Raw genomic sequence first — 19,660 nt, 5'->3', positions numbered from 1 at the left:
TGCTGGAAGTCCTGCACCTTCAGATCTCCGTTTGGTGGGGGAAAGGTGGAATGTAATTTTTAATTTTTTTGGCTGGAAAGGGCTATTTAGATATCGAGTACTCATTGGCGGGGTGTTAGAGGGGATTTAAACTGATAACAAAGTTTCCACTTTAATGTTTTCACACCTGTCACTTTAAAAATTTAAATTAAACTGCAGGTCTTGAAGCCCTTTAAATGTGATGCTGGCGCCTGTGTGCTGGTGCCGGATGCCATTGCCGGGGATGAAACGCTCACCCCTTCTACATCATTGGGGGCGGACACTGCGTCCCCACCATGTAACTGAGCCACTGAGCAAAATATCGCGGCGCACGTCTTGCACATGTGCCGTGCATTTTTTGAAGCTCACCACCGAGAGCAATGGCAAGCTAATAAAATTCAGCCGATTATGACACCCCCTAACAAAGCTAAGATCATGGAAGCAATCAGTTAGCAAGAAATCCATTCGGGAATTCAGAAGAAACATCTTACCCAAGAGTGGTGACAATGTGGAATTCGCCTTCACAGGCACTGGTTGAAGTGAATAGTGTGGATGAATTTAAGCGGAAGCTGGACAAGCATATGAGGGAGAAGGGAATAGACGGTTACAATGATAAATTTAGATGAGAACAGACGGGAGGAGGCTTGAGTGAAGCATAAATGCCATCATGGACTGGTTGGCCTCATCAGACTGTTTCTGTGCTGCATATCCTGTTTAATCCTGTTGGGTGGCAAGGAACAGGGTCAGATGCAATACCAGGTGTAATATTCAAAACAGAAGGCACAATACTCACTGATAAACTCACCAGACTGTCCTAGATAATGTGGAACCAGGAGCCATTTCTCAGGAATTCAAAGATGCATCAATTGTCCACCTTTACAAAGGAAGGGAAATTATCGAGCTTGCGACAACCATCGAGGAATCTCCCTACTGTGCACTGCTGCTAAAATACTTGCAAGAGTCCTGCTAATCCATTTGATAATGCATCTTGAACAGGACCTTTTGCCAGAGAGTTAAAGGGGCTTCAGAAAAGGTTGTGGTACAGTTGACAGGGTGTTTGCTGCATGTCAGCTCCAGAAGAAATGCCAAGAGCAGAACTTCAATTTATACTCAACACAGTCGGTCGAGAGGGACCATGCAAGAATACAGCAAAATTGGGCTGCTCAGAAAAATTGATCATTATGGTACGGCAATTCTATGACAGCATGCATGTGCATGTCCTGGATGGTGCAGAGTCTTCTGCTTTCCCAGGCACAAAATAGAGTGAAGCAGGGTTATGTGTTGGCTCCTACCCTAGTCAGCATGATGCTCTCTGCCATGCTTTCTGAAGCATTCTGTGTCAGTGAAAGTCGCAACCACATTAGATATTGTACAAATGGCAAAATCTTCAATTTGAGGAGAGTACAAACCAAAACCAAAGAGCATGAAGCTGATGTTTGTGGCTTGCTTTTCACTGATGATTGTGCCCTAAATGCCTGATCAAAACAAGAAATGCAACATCGCACGGACTGCTTCTTCTTATCTGCGTTAGATAACTTTGGTCACCAGCACCAAAAAAAAATGAATTCATGTACCAACCTGTCCCAAAAAAGCAATATGTGAAGCCAACTATTACAGTCAATTATCACTGGCTTGAAATAGTCGACATATTTACCTACAAATAGTCGCTTGGTAGTACGGAACATGAGTATTGATGAAAAAAGCAACATGCTGTTGAAGCTTTTTGTCTTGCACTCATCAGGACAGTCACAAGAATGCCAATTTTAATGGCAGCAACAATTTATACTGCATGAGAAAAGGGTGCTGATTGGTTGGCAAGTCGACTCTGATTGGTCAAGGTGTTGCCATGGATAATGCACCAAGGAACTATTGTCCCTCAGGTTTTTGTTTGCTTCAAAAAAGCTGCAAAACCTGGACGTGTTCCTATTGCCTGCAGAGGACAGGTTACTCATTTATCTAGTAGGCAGAATATCTTTTTGACTTGATGGCAGCATCCTGTTAGTGGAAAATATAAACATACAAAATGTTATCAAACAAAATTTGACATTGAGCTACGCCAGAAGATATTAGGGTAGATGTCTAAAAGCTTGGTCAAAGAATGGGTTTGAAGGAGCATGTTAAAGAAGCACAGATAGGTGGAGAGATTTTGGGAGAGAATACAAGAATTTAGGGCCTAGGCTGCTGAAAGCAAGGCTGCCAATGATGAAGCAATTAAAATTGGGGATGCACAAGATGCCAGTAAGTTTTAGAGTACAAGGAGAAAATTATGTTTTAAATTACTTAATTGATTACATACGGACATATGAACATACGCATTAGGAGCAGTAGTAGGCCACTCAGCCCTCGAGCCTGCTCCGCCATTCAAAAAGAACATGGCTGATCTGATTGTAACCTCAACTCCACAATTCTGCCGATCCCCAATAACTTTCACACCCTTGCTTATCAAGAATCTATCTACCTCTGCCATAAAAATATTCGAAGACTCTGCTTCCACCGCCTTTTGAGGAAGTGAGTTCCAAAGACTCACGACCCTCTGAGGGAAAATATTTCTCCTCATCTTTGACTTAAACGGCGACCCCTTTTTTTTTAAACAGTGACCCCAAGATCTAAGTTCTCCCACAAGAGGAAACATCCTTTCCACATCCACCCTGTCAAGATCCCTCAGAATGTTGTGTTTCAATCACGTCGCTTCTTACTCTTCGAGGCTCCAGAAGATACAAGCCTAACCTGTCCAACCTTTCTTCAAAATGGAGCCCGCCCATTCCAGGTATCAGTCTAGTAAGACTTCTCTGAACTGCTTCCAGTGCATTTACACCCTTCATTAAATAAGGAGACCAATACTGTACACAGTACACCAGATGTGGTCTCAACAATGCCCTGGATAACTGAAGCATAACCTCCCTACCTTTCTATTCAATTCCCCACGCAATAAATGATAAAATTCCATTAGCTTTCCTAATTACTTGCTGTACCTGCACACCAACGTTTTGCGATTCATGCACTAGGACACCCAGATCCCTCTCCATCTCAGAGCTCTGCATTCTCTCACCATTTAGATAATATGCTTCTGTTTAATTCTTCCTGTCAAAATGGACAATTTCATATTTTCCCAGATTATACTCCATTTGCCAGATCTTTGCCCACTCACCTAACCTATCTATATCCCTTTGCAGCCTCCTTATCACAGAATCACAGAATAATACAGTGCAGAAGAGGACCTTCGGCCAGAGCTTTCTCATATCCCCTCTTTGCTCTCCTAATTGCTTTCTTAAGCTCCATCCTACACTTTCTGTACTCCACTAATGTTTCGTTGATTTGCTCTTCTTCTATTTGCTAAAAGCCTCTCTTTTCCTTCTCATCTCATCCTGAATGTTTCTGGTCATCCATGGTTCTCTGGGCTTGTTGCTCCTACCTATTACCCGAGAGGAAACATGTTGGGCCTGTACCCTCCCCATTTCCTTTTTGAATGCCCCCCACTGCTCTTCTGTAGATTTCCCGACAAGTAACTCTTTCCAGTCTACCTTGGCCAGATCCTGCCTTATTTTACTAAAATTCGGTCTCCCCCAATCTAAAACCTTTTTTTGCAACTTGTCTATTTCTTTCTCCATAACAAGCTTAAATTGTACCATGTTATGGTCGCTATCACCAAAATGCTCCCACACCAACACATCAACCGCCTGTCCGGCTTCATTCCCCAGAATTAGGTCCAACACTGCACCCTCCCTTGTTGGATCCTCTACATATTGAGCTAAAAAGTTCTCCTGTATACATTTTAGGAACTCCACTCCATCTAAGCCCTGAACACGATGACTATCCCAATTAATGTTGGGAAAGTTGAAATCACCTAATATAATTACCATATTATTATTTTTACACACCTCTGCGAATTGCGCACATATTTGCTCCTCAATTTCCTGCTGACTATCTGGGGGTCTATAATAAACACCTAGCAATGTGGCTGTCCCTTTTTTATTCCTAAACTCTACCCATACAGCTTCATTTGATGCCCCCTCCAAGATATCATCTCTCCTTATTGCAGTAACTGACTCCTTAACTAATATTGCAATGCCCCTTCCTCTTTTACCCCCTCCTCTGTCTCGCCTGAAGATTCTATATCCTGGGATATTGAGCTGCCAATCCTGCCCCTCCCTCAACCATGTCTCCGTGATGGCTACTATATCACAATTCCACGTGTCAATCCTTGCCCTTAACTCATCCGTTTTACCTGTAATACTCCTGGCATTAAAGTAGAGGCCATCCATCCTGGTCTTACTCCCTTGCAAATTACTTTCGCTGTATTCCCTCTGACTTGTTTGCTTTCCTGTGTTTAGCTGTTTCCCTATTCTGCTAGGAGTCTGCGTCCCCTCTCCCTGCCAAATTAGTTTAAACTCCTCCCAACAGCACGAGCAAACCCGCCAGCAAGGATGTTAGTCCCCCTCTGGTTCAGATGTAGTCCGTCCCGCTTGTACAGGTCCCACCTTCCCCAGAAACGGTCCCAGTAGTCCAGGAATCTAAAACCCTCCCTCCTGCACCAACTCTTAAGCCATGCATTCATCTCTGCTATTCTCCTATTTCTATACTCGCTAGCATGTGGCGCTGGGAGTAATCCAGAGATTACAACCTGAGAGGTCCTGCTTTGTCATCTACTGCCTAACTCCCTGAATTCTTGATGCAAGACCTCATCCCTCTTTCTACCTATATCATTGGTACCAACATGTACCATGACCTCTGCCTTATCACCCTCCCCCTTCAAGATGCCCTGCAGCCGTTCAGTGACATCCCGGACGCTAGGCAACACACCATCCTGGAGTCACGTTGACGGCCACAGTATAGCCTATCTGTTCCCCTGACTATAGAATCCCCTATTACTGTTGCTATTCCTCTCTTTCCCCCTTCCTGTGCAGACAGCTGTTTGTGGTGCCAGAAGCTTGGCTCTGTCCGCACTTCCTGGGTGAACCAGCCTCATCAGCCTCCAAATCCTGCTATCCAAACAGCTATCCCCGATGCTCTCAGACTCGCGGATGCTCCACAGTGTTTCCAGCTGCCGTTCCAGCTCTGAAACCTGAGCTTCCAGCAGCTGCAGCTGGACACACTTCCTGCACACATGCTGGTTCCGGGGACTGGAAATGTTCCCGGATTCCCACATGCAGCAAGAGGAGCAAACCACGGCTTTAAGCTCTCCTACCATGACTAAACCCTTTAAATTAAAAACTTTAGAAGACTATTATAATAAAAAAATAAATCTACTAATTCTTGCTAAAACAATGACTTACAATTCAATCCAGTTTGAAAATACCCACCAGGACTTACTCACCAGTCAGCTGTGCTCTTTGGAAACTCTCGGCTCCCCTCACGCACTTTGAGGACAGGTAGGAAATGAAAGGAGCTCCTCGCTCCCTCCTCACCGAACTCCCTCAGTCACACAACTCCCATTTTAGCACTCTAATGCAGCCCCAAGTCAGCACTCCAGTGCAAATGAACTTATGTCCTCTTCACAACTTACTTTCCTACCTAGCTTTGTCATCAGCAAATTTAGCAACCATATCTTCGGTGCCTTCATCTAAGTCATTTATATAAATTATAAAAATTTGAGGCCCCAGCACTGATCCCTATGGCAGACCACACGTTACATCTTGTCAACCAGACAATGACCCATTTATGCCTACTCTCTGTTTCCTGTTAGCTAGCCAATCTTCTATCCATGTCAAAATGTTAGCCCCTACACCATGAGCTTCTATTTTCTGCAATAACCTTTGATGTGGCATCTTCTCAAATGCCTTCTGGAAATCTAAGTACAATACATACACCAGTTCCCCTTTATCCACAGTACATGTTACTTCTTCAAAGAACCCCAATAACTTGGTTGAACATGATTTCCCTTTCACAACACAATGTTGACCCTGGCTGATTACCTTGAAGTTCGCGAAGTGCCCTGCTATAATATCTTTCATAATAGCTTTCCTATGACAGATGTTAACCTAACTGGCCTGTAGCTTCCTGCTTTCTGTCTCCCTCCCTTTTTGAATTCTCTATTTTCCGATCTCATGGAACCTTCCCCAAATCGAGTGAATTTTGGAACATTAAAACTAACGCATCAATTATCTCACGAGCCTTTTAACATCCTAGGATGAAGTCCACCAGGACGGCACAGTGGCGCACTGGTTAGCGCTGCAGCTTCATAGCTCCAGCGACCTGGGTTTGGTTCTGGGTACTGCCTGTGTGGAGTTTGCAAGTTCTCCCTGTGACCACATGGGTTTCCTCTGGGTGCTCCAGTTTCCTCCCACAGCCAAAGACTTGCAGGTTGATAGGTAAATTGGCCATTGTAAATTGCCCCTAGTGTAGGTAGGTGGTAGGAGAGTTGAGGGAAGCTGGGGGTGTGGTTGGGAATATGGGATTAATGTAGGATTTGTATAAATGGGTGGTTGATGATCAGCACAGACTCAGTAGCTGAAGGACCTGTTTCAGAGCTGTATCTCTCTATGACCCAGGGACTTGTCAATCCACAACTCCAACAATTTACTCAGTGCCACTTCCCTGGTGATTGTAATTTTCTTGAGTTCCTCCCTCCCTTCCATTTCCTGATTTTCAGCTGTTTCTGGGATGTTACTTGTATCCTCTATGATGAAGACCAATCCAAAATACCTATTCAATTCATGTGCCATCTCCTTATTTTCCCTTATTAATTCCCCAGACTCACTTTCTATAGGACCAGCACTCATTTTGCTCACACTTTTCTCTCTTGCTTTGTCTCTACTCTTTGACTTGATTTGATTGTAGGAAAGTGAAGCATAGTTAGGGAGGGAAGCCTTGAGAATATTGTCAATGTTGTAATTACTGAGGTTGATAGTGACACAACTGTGAGCAGGAAGTATAAGAGCACTCTGTCCCATTAACAACTCTAGATAGAGCATTGAATTTTTCATGGCATTTCTGCTTTGCCTTAGATGCATTACTAATGGCAATCATATAGGACCATACAGCTCAGAATGAGGCCATGAAACTCATTGCATGTATGCCAGCTCTTTGAAAGAGGTATCTAATTAGTCCCAGTCCCCGAATCTGTGGAAAACTTCATTTTCTAGTTTTTATTTAATATTCATCCCAGCACTGTATCCATTATTCATTGCTCATCCCTCATTGCCCTAAGTGGTGACAGGCCAAGTTCTTGATCCACTGTGGTCTGTGTGGTAAAGATACACCCAGGAGTGACCAGATTTTGACTAAGTGATGATGAAGGAACGATAATATGTTTCCAAGTTGGGATAGTATGATACTTGGAAGGGAACCGTTCTTAAGGTGTGACGATCGTGGAGGGAGTAAATGCTTAAGGTGTGAGATGGGCTGCCAATCAAGTGGGCTGCTTTGTTCCAGATGGTGTTGTGCTTCTTGAGTGATGTTGTAGCTGCACCCATCCAGGCAGATGGAGAATTTTCCATCACAGTCCTAATTTGCGTCTTAGAGGTGGAGAGGTTTTGGGGAGTCAGGAGGTTAGCCACTTGCTGCAGAATACCCAACCTCTAATGTACTTATGCGACCATTGTATTTATTTGGCATTTCCAGTTAAGTTTTCAATCAATGATGATGATGGTAGGTGACTCTATGTTGGTAATGCTATTGACTGTTAATGGGAAGTGGTTGGACTGAAAGATTAAGAAGGAAGGTAAAATTAGAGTACGAGAGAAAACTAACTAGAAATATAAAGACAGATAGTAAGAGTTTCTATAGATATTTAAAAAAGAAAAGAGTTAACAAAGTGAGCGTCGGACCTATAAAAGTGAGTCTGGGGAATTAATAATGGATAATAAAGAGATTGCAGATGAATTGAACAGATATTTTGCATCGGTCTTCATGATTGAGGGTACAAGTAACATCCCAGTATTAGCCGTAAGTCAGGAAATGGAAAGGAGGGAGGAACTCAACAAAATTACAATCACCAGGGAAGTGGTACTGAACAAATTGTTGGAGCTGTGGGCTGACAAGTCCCCTGTTCCTGATGGACTTCATCCTAGGGTGTTAAAAGAAGTGGCTAGTGAGATAGTTGATGCATTAGTTTTAATTTTCCAAAATTCCCTATTGGGGAAGGTTCCATTAGATTGGAAAATAGAGAATGTAACTCTTTTATTCAAAAAAGGAAGGAGACAGAAAGCAGAAAACTACAGGCCAGTTAGCGTAACATCTGTCTTAGGGAAAATGTTAGCAGTTGTTATTAAAGATGTTATAGCAGGGCATTTAGAAAAATTCAAGGTAATCAGGCAGAGTCAACATGGTTTTGTGTAAGGGAAATCATGTTTAACCAATTTAATGGAGTTCTTTGAGGAAGTAACATGTGCTGTGGATAAAGGGGAACCGGTGGATGTATTGTACTTAGATTTCCAGAAGGCATTTGATAAGGTGCCACATCAAAGGTCATTGCAGAAAATAAAAGCTCATGGTGTAGAGGGTAACATATTGGCATGGGTAGAAGATTGGTTAGCTGACAGGAAACAGAGAGTAGGCATAAATGGGTCATTTTCTGGTTGGCAAGATGTAATGAGTGGTGTGCCACAGGGATCAATGCTGGAGCCTCAACCTTTTACAATTTATATAAATGACTTGGATGAAGGGACCGAAGGTATGGTTGCTAAATTTTCTGATGACACAAAGCTAGGTAAGAAAGTAAGTTGTGAAGAGGATATAAGGAGGCTACAAAGGGATATAGATAGAATAAGTGAGTGGGCAAAGACCTGCCAAATGGAGTATAATGTGAGGGAATGTGTGAAATTGTCCACTTTGGCAGGAAGAATAAAAAAGAAGCATATTATCTAAATGGTGAGACATTGCAGAGCTCTGAGATGCAGAGGGATCTGGGTGTCCTGGTGCATGAATTGCAAAAGGTTAGTATGCAGGTGCAGCACGTAATTAGGAAAGCTAATAGAATGTCATTCTTTATCGTGAGGGGAATTGAATACAAAAGTAGGGAGGTTATGCTTCAGCTATGCAGGGAATTGGTGAGACCACATCTGGAGTACTGTACAGTACTGGTCTCCTTATTTAAGGAAGCATGTAAATGTGTTGGAGACAGTACAGAGAAGGTTTACTAGACTAATACATGGAATGGGTGGTTGGAAAGATTGGACCGGCCAGGCATGTATCCGCTGGAATTTAGAAGAGTAAGAGGTGACTTGATTGAAACATATAAAATCCTGAGGGGTCTTGACAGGGTGGATGTGGAAAGGATGTTTCCCTTTGTGGGAGAATCTCAAACTAGGTGTCACTGTTTAAAAATAAGGGGGCGCCCATTTAAGACAGAGATGAGGAGAATTTTTTTCTCTCAGAGGGTTGAGTCTTTGGAATTCTCTTCCTTAAAAGGCAGTGGAAGCAGAGTCTTTGAATATTTTTAAGGCAGAGGTAGATGGATTCTTGATAAGCAAGGGGGTGGAAGGTTATCGGGGGTAGGTGGAAATGTGGAGTAATCAGTTCAGCCATGAACTTATTGAATGGTGGAACAGGCTCGAGGGGTCGAGTGGCCTACTCCTGCTTCTAGTTCATCTGTTCGTATGACTCTGTCTTGGAGATACTGATTGTCTGGCAATTGTGTGGGATGAATGTTACTTGCCATCTGTCAGCCCAAGCCTGGATCTTTTCCAGGTCTTGCTGCATTTTAGCATCGGCTGCTTAATTATCTGAGGAATTGTGAATGGAACTGAACACTGCATGGAGGATTTCAATTTTCAGCTCGTGCTCATGGATGGAATTTGGGTGCTGCTTGAAGCCCTCTATTGGGTGCTATGCCAATGAAGACTGAACAGGAGGAACAATTTAGTCCTTAAAGCTAGAAATTGCATGAAAAAGCAGGAACATTAACAGATCCATGGAAGACCCAGAGAAATTCTTTTTTTTTGGAAATTGAGCAAGATTTTTAATAATGCTGTTTTTGGATAAATTGTACTAAGCTCATAATTTAATTTATGTGTACCAAAAGCTATAATTTCCATGCCAACAGTGGTCTTCCAATTAATTTAAAGGTTTCTTCACCTGTGAATAAGTTTGTGCTGCTACATCATGGCTGGAATGCCCCCAGCACTTGAAGATGCAATGCGGTTGTTCCTGTAGTTTGCTTTGTAGGAAACTGATAAGAGGGTGTCACTATTATGCCAAGCAATGGGTGGGTATGAAGCATGATGGCTTGGAAATGGGAGAAGGATACTTTTTAAACTATAAGCCTCCTAATCTTATTCCAGGTGACTTGGAGCAGGTGGAAGGTTAAGAGGAAAATTGGTTACTACTCCATGGTTCCTAGCTTAGGAGAAGCCCATCAACTGATTTTAGCAGCTAAGGGGGCTTGTAGTTGTTACCCCTGTAAATAAACCAGATTGTCAAAGGTGCCACAGTTCTGAATGTAACCTCTTTCTCTTTGTATAAAGAATGGACACATTTTGTGGCCATTTAGGACAGAGATGAGGAGCAATTTCTTCACTCAGAGCATTGTGAATCTTTTGAATTCTCTACTTCAGAGGGTTGTGGCTGTTCAGTTGTTGTTAATTCAATAAGATCAGTAAGTGGACTTGATGTAAAAGCTCAGCCATAATCTTATTGAATGGCAGAACAGGCTTGATGGGCCATAAGACCCATAGTATAAAAATTGGCAAGTCATGTTGCAGCTGTACAGAACCTTAGTTAGGCCACACTTAGAATATTGCATGCAATTCTGGTTGCCACACTACCAGAAGGATGTGGAGGCTTTGGAGAGGGTACAGAGGAGGTTTACCAGGATGTTTCCTGGTCTGGAGGGCATTAGCTATGAGGAGAGGTTGGAAAAACTCAGATTGTTTTCACTGGAACGACGGAGGTGGAGGGGCGACATGATATAGAGGTTTACAAAGTTATGAGCGGCATGGACAGAGTGGATAGTCAGAAGCTTTTTCCCAGGGTGGAAGAGTCAGTTACTAGGGGACATAGGTTTAAGGTGCGAGGGGCAAAGTTTAGAGGGGATGTGCGAGGCAAGTTTTGTTACACAGAGGGTGGTGAGTGCCTGGAACTTGCTGCCAGGGGAGGTGGTGGAAGCAGATACGATAGCGACGTTTAAGAGACATCTTGACAAATATATGAATAGGAAGGGAATAGAGGGATATTGGCCCCGGAAGTGCAGAAGGTGTTAGTTTCGGCAGGCATCAAGATCGGCGCAGGCTTGGAGGGCCGAATGGCCTGTTCCTGTGCTGTACTGTTCTTTGTTCTTTGTACTCCTGCTAGTATTTTTTAAATTCTTAAGTTCTTAAAAAGCAAGAAAACATTTTTTTGAAAATACCACTCTGTTGCTTATGACAGATAGATCTGAATTGGCAGCTTTGAAAGCTGATGTGCCAGGTTTTCTTGGAGACAGTTTTTCCCTTTGCACTATGCTCTGGCATTCATTCAGGCAGTCAGACTCAATGACTTGAAAAACCATACAGAAAGGTATGATACAGTGTTCTTCAACTCTTAGGGGTGATTTTAACCTAATACATTGTGCAAATTAAAACTAGATGGCCAACTGATCATATTAGTTTCCCATTCGGTAGGTTAGATTAAACTTATTCACATTTGTTTTTTTTTTATGTGCAGGCCCACTTAGCAGGAATATTCGATAATGTAAATGAAGTGGTTTTCGATCCAAAGGAGTACGATGTCATGCTGGCTGTCGTTTCTAGGGAAGGAGAAAGAATTCATGTAATTATACATCATAGCTGATTCAAATTTAAATCCATTTTAAAAGTGCTTAATCCATACGGCTCTGTGAATTATTGGCTCTGGTCACAATTAGAAATTGTAGTACACATGTTTCTTTTCGAGGGCACTTGAAGCCGAATTTCAATATAGTCCTAAAGTGGTGAGACCATTGAAAACTAAGCTTGCTGCTGCTACTATCATGCTTGGGTAACCCTGGTTTCCTACTTTATTTTATTCTTTCATGGGATGTGGGCGTTACTGGCAAGGCCAACATTTGTTGCAAATCCTTAATTTCCCTTGACAACTGAGTGGCTTGCTAGGTCATTTCAGAGGGCAGTTAAGAGTCAACCACATTGTTGTGGGTCTGGAGTCACATGTAGGCCAGACCAGGTAAAATCAACAGATTTCTTTCCCTCGCGGACGTTAGTGAACAGGATTTTTTTTTACAATTGATGAAAATTTCATGGCACCATTACTGAGAATAGCTTTCAATTCTATATTTTGTATTAGTTAATTGAATTTAAGTTCCACCAGCTGCCATGGTGGGATTTGAACCCCTGTCAACAGGGCAGTAGCCTGGGCCACTGGATTACTAGTTCAGTAACATTACCACTCTGCCACTGTCTTCCCCGAATATATATTTTGTTATTCATTCTCGGGATATGGACGTTGCTAGCAAAGTCAACATTTCTTGCCCATTACCAGTTACCTTTGAGAAGGTTGTGATGAGCCTTCTTGAATCGCTGCAGTCCATGTGATGAACATATTGCCGCAGTGCTGTTTGGTGGGGAGTACCAAAACTTTTACCCAGCAATGATGAAGGAATCTCAATATATGCCCAAACTGTAATGGTGTTTGACTTGGAGGGGAACTTGCTGCCCTGAAAGAGAGGAAAAAAAGAAAGACTTGCATTTATACAGTGCCTTTCATGAGCATGGGATTTTCCAAAGTACTTTACAGCCATTGAACTACTTTTGAAGTGTAGTTGTCGTTGCAATGTAGGAATGTATCCTTCTATTTGGTGAAAGTCATGGGATTGGGAGATGCTGGCAAAGATATTTTGGCAAATAACTGTATTCATTGAGTAGATAATGCACACTGCAGTGATGACACACTGGTGGCGGAGAGTGTGGATGTTTAAACTAGTCGTTGGAGTGCCAAACGCTTAGACTGCTTTATCCTGAATGGTGTTGTGCTTTTTGAGTATTTTTGCAGCTGCACCCAGCCAGGCATGTGGAGATTATTCCATCACACCCGTGATTTGCGTCTTATAGGCTTTTGAGAACCTCTGACCTGCTCCAATATCCACGACATTTATGTGGCTGTTCCAGTTGAATTTTTGGTCAATGGCAACCTCCAGGATGTTGATGGTGGAAGATTTGGTAATACCATTGAATGTCAAGGGGAGGTGAAATGTTACTTTCCACTTATCAATCCAAACCAGGATGCTGTCTAGGTTTTGCTGCATGTGGGAATGAACTACATTATCTGAAGAATTATGAATGGAGCTGAATACTGTGCAATCATCATTAAACCTTTGACTTCACGATGGAGGGAAGGTCATTTATAAAGCAAAAGATAGTTGGAACAAGGCACTAGAGTCATAGAGTCATAACAGCACGGAAGGAGGCCATTTGTCTCATTGCGTCCATGACAGCTCGCAATCCAATCAGTCCCATTGCCCGACTCTACCCTGAGAAACTCTGGCAGCAATGTCCTGGGATGAGATGATTGCCTCCAACATCACAACCATCTTCTTTTGTGCCAGATTTGAGCAGCCAGAGAAGAGTTTGCTCCCTGATCCTCATTGGCTTCATTTTAGCTAGGGCTTGAAGCCGGCCTCGATAAAATGCTACCAAGATGTCAAGGGCAGTTACTCTTACCTCATATCAGGAATTCAGCTCTTTTGTCCAAACTTGGATCAAGGCTGTAATGAGGTCTTGTGGCACCTAAACTGAGCATCGGTAAGCAGGCTGTTGGTGATTAAGTGTCACATAGAGTCATAGAGCTATACAGCACAGAAACAGGCCATTCAGCCCATCATGTCTGTGCCGGCCATCCGGGGGGGAATCTCATGGAAACTTAAAAAATTCTAATTAGACTTGACAGGGTAGATGTAGGAAGGATGTTCCCGATGGTGGGGAGTCCAGAACCAGGGGTCATAGTCTAAGGATATGGGGTAAGCCTTCCATGACTGAGATGAGGAGAAATTTCTTCACCCAGTGAGTGGTGAGCCTGTGGAATTCACTACCACAGAAAGCAGTTGAGGCCAAAACATTGTATGTTTTCAAGAAGGAGTTAGATATAGCTCTTGGGTCTAAAGGGATCAAAGGATATGGGGCGAAAGCGGGAACAGGCGTTGGATTATCAGCCATGATCATAATGAATGGTGGAGCAGGCTTGAAGGGCTGAATGGCCAACTCCTGCTCCTATTTTCTATGTTTCTATGTTTCTATCAAGCACCTAAATATTCTAATCCTATTTTCCAGCACTTTGCCCCTAGCCTTGAATGCTATGGCGTTTTAAGTGTTCATCTAAATACTTCTTAAATGTTGTGAGGGTTCCTGCCTTTACCACCTCTTCAGGCAATGCGTTCCAGATTCCAACCACCCTCTGAGTAAAATTTTTTTTCCTCAAATCCCCTCTAGACCCCCTGCCCTTTATCTTAAATCTATGTCCCCTGGTTATTGACCCCTCCACTCATGGAAATAGTTTTTCTTTTGGGCCTCCTTATCTCGAGAGACAATGGATACGCGCCTGGAGGTGGTCAGTGGTTTGTGAAGCAGCGCCTGGAGTGGCTATAAAGGCCAATTCTGGAGTGACAGGCTCTTCCACAGGTGCTGCAGAGAAATTTGTTTGTTGGGGCTGTTGCACAGTTGGCTCTCCCCTTGCGCCTCTGTCTTTTATCCTGCCAACTACTAAGTCTCTTCGACTCGCCACAATTTAGCCCTGTCTTTATGGCTGCCCGCCAGCTCTGGCGAATGCTGGCAACTGACTCCCACGACTTGTGATCAATGTCACACGATTTCATGTCGCGTTTGCAGACGTCTTTATAACGGAGACATGGACGGCCGGTGGGTCTGATACCAGTGGCGAGCTCGCTGTACAATGTGTCTTTGGGGATCCTGCCATCTTCCATGCGGCTCACATGGCCAAGCCATCTCAAGCGCCGCTGACTCAGTAGTGTGTATAAGCTGGGGATGTTGGCCGCTTCAAGGACTTCTGTGTTGGAGATATAGTCCTGCCACCTGATGCCAAGTATTCTCCGAAGGCAGCGAAGATGGAATGAATTGAGACGTCGCTCTTGGCTGGCATACGTTGTCCAGGCCTCGCTGCCGTAGAGCAAGGTACTGAGGACACAGGCCTGATACACTCGGACTTTTGTGTTCCGTGTCAGTGCGCCATTTTCCCACACTCTCTTGGCCAGTCTGAACATAGCAGTGGAAGCCTTACCCATGCGCTTGTTGATTTCTGCATCTAGAGACAGGTTACTGGTGATAGTTGAGCCTAGGTAGGTGAACTCTTGAACCACTTCCAGAGCGTGGTCGCCAATATTGATGGATGGAGCATTTCTGACATCCTGCCCCATGATGTTCGTTTTCTTGAGGCTGATGGTTAGGCCAAATTCATTGCAGGCAGACGCAAACCTGTCGATGAGACTCTGCAGGCATTCTTCAGTGTGAGATGTTAAAGCAGCATCGTCAGCAAAGAGGAGTTCTCTGATGAGGACTTTCCGTACTTTGGACTTCGCTCTTAGACGGGCAAGGTTGAACAACCTGCCCCCTGATCTTGTGTGGAGGAAAATTCCTTCTTCAGAGGATTTGAACGCATGTGAAAGCAGCAGGGAGAAGAAAATCCCAAAAAGTGTGGGTGCGAGAACACAGCCCTGTTTCACACCACTCAGGATAGGAAAGGGCTCTGATGAGGAGCCACCATGTTGAATTGTGCCTTTCATATTGTCATGGAATGAGGTGATGATACTTAGTAGCTTTGGTGGACATCCGATCTTTTCTAGTAGTCTGAAGAGACCACGTCTGCTGACGAGGTCAAAGGCTTTGGTGAGATCAATGAAAGCAATGTAGAGGGGCATCTGTTGTTCACGGCATTTCTCCTGTATCTGACGAAGGGAGAACAGCATGTCAATAGTCGATCTCTCTGCACGAAAGCCACACTGTGCCTCAGGGTAGACGCGCTCGGCCAGCTTCTGGAGCCTGTTCAGAGCGACTCGAGCAAAGACTTTCCCCACTATGCTGAGCAGGGAGATTCCACGGTAGTTGTTGCAGTCACCGCGGTCACCTTTGTTTTTATAGAGGGTGATGATGTTGGCATCGCGCATGTCCTGGGGTACTGCTCCCTCGTCCCAGCACAGGCATAGCAGTTCATGTAGTGCTGAGAGTATAGCAGGCTTGGCACCCTTGATTATTTCAGGGGTAATGCTGTCCTTCCCAGGGGCTTTTCCGCTGGCTAGGGAATCAATGGCATCACTGAGTTCCGATTTGGTTGGCTGTATGTCCAGCTCATCCATGACTGGTAGAGGCTGGGCTGCATTGAGGGCAGTCTCAGTGACAGCATTCTCCCTGGAGTACAGTTCTAGGTAGTGCTCAACCCAGCGGTCCATCTGTTTGCGTTGGTCAGTGATTATGTCCTCATGGAAATAGTTTATTCCTATCTAAACTATCAATGCCCCTCATAATTTTGTATACCTCAATCATGTCCCCCCTCAGCCTTCTCTGCTCCAAGGAAAACAACCCTAGCCTATCCAGTCTCTATTCATGACTGAAATGCTCCATCCCAGGCAACATCCTGATGAATCTCCTCTGCACCCTCTCCAGTGCACCACATCCTTCCTATAGTGTGGTGCCCAGAACTCCAGCTGTGGCCTAACTCGCGTTTTATACAGCTCCATCATAACCTCCCTGCTTTTCTATTATATACCTCAGCTAATAAAGGCAAGTATCCCATATGCCTTCCGAACCACCTTATCTACCTGTGCTGCTGCCTTCAGTGATCTATGGACAAGTAAACCTAGGTCTCTCTGACCTTCTGTACTTCCTAGGGTCCTACCATCCATTGTATATTCCCTCGCCTTGTTAGTGCTCCCAAAATGCATCACCTCACACTTCTCATGATTAAGTTCCTTTTGCCACTGCTCCACCCATTTTACCAGCTCATCTATGTCGTCCTGTAATCTAAGGCTTTCCTCCTCACTATTTACAACACCACCAATTTTCGTGTCATCTGTAAACTTACTGATCATACCTACGATATTCACGTCTAAATCATTAAAGTACACTACAAACAGCAAGGGTCCCAGCACCAATCCCTGTGGTACACCACTGGTCACAGGCTTCCACTCGCAAAAGCAACCCTTGACCATCACCCTTTGCCTCCTGCCATTAAGCCAATTTTTGATCCAATTTGCCAAATTGCCCTGGATCCCATGGGCTTGTAACTTCTTAATCAATCTCCCATGCGGGACCTTGTCAAAAGCCTTACTGAAGTCCATGTCGACTGCATCAATTGCTTTACCCTGTACACACTTAGTCACTGCCTTGAAAAATTCAATCAAGTTAGTTAGACATGATCTCCCCCTGACAAAGCCATGCTGACTATCCCTGATTAATCCCTGCCTCTTCAAGTGGAGATTAATCCTGTCCCTCAGAATTTTTTCCAATAGTTTCCCAACCACTGATGTTAGAAGCTGATACTACTGTTGATGACTCCTTCTCTCACTTTGCTGATGATCGACAGTAGGCCGATAGGGTTGTAACTTTCCAGATTCAATTTGTCCACCTCTTTGTGGCCAGGACATACCTGGGAAATTTTCCACTTGGTAGATGCCAGTGTTGTAGCTGTATTGGAACAGCTCAGGAGGCAGGGAGGTACAGCTAATTCGTGAGCACAGATCTGCAGGACCACAGCCAGGATGTTATCAGGGCCCATAGCTTTTGCTATATCCAGTGTGCTTAGTTTTTCTTGATATCATGTAAAGTGGATTGAATTGACATGTGATCACCCACTCTGTACTACCTATTAACAATTCATAGCAAGCTCTAAGCCTGAGGTTCTCTAGGCCCCTAAGGGTATGTGAGAAGGTTTGAAGGGGGCTTCTGTTGCCGTTGCAGACCCATGGCTTCTCCAACACCATCAATCTAGCCCTGGATCGGCTCAGCTCTTACAGACTGCTGATGGGTGGCGAATCACCGTTATCAGCATTATCAGTCACTAAGAACATAAGAACATAAGAAATAGGAGCAGGAGTAGACCAGTCAGCCCCTCAAGCCTGTCCCACCATTCAATAAGATTATGGCTAATCGGTCCCAGGCCTCAACTCCTCTTTCGGGCCGGCTCAGCATAACCCTCAACTCCCCGAGATGTCAAAAATCTATCTACCTCCTCCTTAAATACATTTAGTGATCTAGCCTCCACAACTCTCTGAGGTAGAGAATTCCAGAGATTCACCACCCTCTAAGAGAAGAAATTCCTTTGCATCTTAGTTTTAAATGTGTAACCCCTTATTCTGTAACTATGTCCCCAGTTCGAGATTCCCCACCAGTGGAAACATATTCTCAACATCTACACTGTCAAACCCCCTTAGAATCTTTTATGTTTCACTAAGATCACCTGTCATTCTTCTAAACTCCAGTGAATAAAGGCCTAACCTGTTTATCCATTCTTGATAAGACAACCCCTTCATCCCAGGAATCAGCCTAGTGAACCTTTTCTGAACTGCCTCCAATGCTAGTATATCCTTCCTTAAATGCTCGTATATCCTTCCTTAGTTGAAGGGTCAGTTACGAGGGGTCACAAGTTTAAGGTGAGGGGCGGGAGGTTTAAGGGGGATTTGAGGAAGAACTTTTTTACCCAGAGGGTGGTGACGATCTGGAATGCCCTACCTGGGAGGGTGGTTGCCTCACATCCTTTAAAAAGTGCCTGGATGAGCACTTGGCACGTCATAACATTCAAGGCTATGGGCCAAGTGCTGGCAAATGGGATTAGGTAGACAGGTCAGGTGTCTTTAATGCATCGGTGCAGACTCGATGGGCCTCTTCTGCACTGTATTATTCTGTGTTTCTGTGAAATACATTGACCAAAACTGTATGCAGTACTCCAGGTGTGGCCTCACCAACACCCTGGACAGTTGTAACAAGACTTCCCTATTTTTAAACTCTAAAACCCGAGCAAGAAAGGCCAAAATTCCATTTGCCTTCCTAATTACTTGCTACACCTGCATGCTAACTTTTTGTGTTTCATGTACAAGAACACCCAGATCCCTTTGTACAGCAGTATTTTGTAGTCTTTCTCCATCTAAATAATAATCTGCCTTTTGATTCGTCCTACCAAAGTGGATGACCTCACACTTTCTCACATTGAACTCCATCTGCAGATTCTTTGTGTCCTCATCACGCCTTCCCACCTATTTTTGTCTTGTCAGCAAATTTGGATACACTACACTCTGTCCCTTCCTCTAAGGCATTAATATAGATAGTTTATAATTGAGGCCCTAGGACTGATCCTTGTGGCACCCCACTAGTTACGGCTTTCCAACCTGAAATAGGCCGATTAATCCTGACTCTCTGCCTTCTGTGCATTAGCCAATCCTCAATCCATGCCAATACATTACCCCCAATACCCTGAGCTCTTATTTTGTGCAATAACCTTTTATGTGGCATCTTATTGAACGCCTTCTGAAAATCCAAATACACTACATCCACCAGTTCCCCTTTATCCACTCTGCTTGTTATATCCTCAAAGAACTCTAACAAATTTGTCAAACATGATTTCCCTTTCATAAAACCATATTGACTCTGTTTGATTGCGTTATGTTTTTCAAAATGTCCTGCTATTTCTTCTTTAATAATGGACTCTAGCATTTTCCCAATGACAGATGTTAAGCTAACTGGTCTATAGTTTCCTGCTTTCTGTCTCCCTCCTTTTTTGAATAGGGCTGTCACAT

General features: G+C 43.9%; 1 protein-coding gene across 1 annotated transcript in view; it reads left to right on the top strand.

The window, feature by feature from the left end:
• LOC137367180 (dynein axonemal heavy chain 8-like) overlaps positions 1 to 19,660 on the top strand; it is a 2,531,605-nt gene that overhangs the window by 1,137,107 nt on the left and 1,374,838 nt on the right. Inside the window, exon 112 of the mRNA XM_068028616.1 lies at positions 11,599 to 11,703. Coding sequence (XP_067884717.1) covers positions 11,599 to 11,703 — 105 coding nt within the window. The remainder of the gene's footprint in view (positions 1 to 11,598; positions 11,704 to 19,660) is intronic.

Source organism: Heterodontus francisci, chromosome 3 (assembly GCF_036365525.1).
Source record: "Heterodontus francisci isolate sHetFra1 chromosome 3, sHetFra1.hap1, whole genome shotgun sequence".
NCBI lineage: Eukaryota > Metazoa > Chordata > Chondrichthyes > Heterodontiformes > Heterodontidae > Heterodontus > Heterodontus francisci.
The sequence above is the reverse complement of the archived record's forward strand: the minus strand, read 5'-3'. Positions and strand labels throughout refer to the sequence as shown.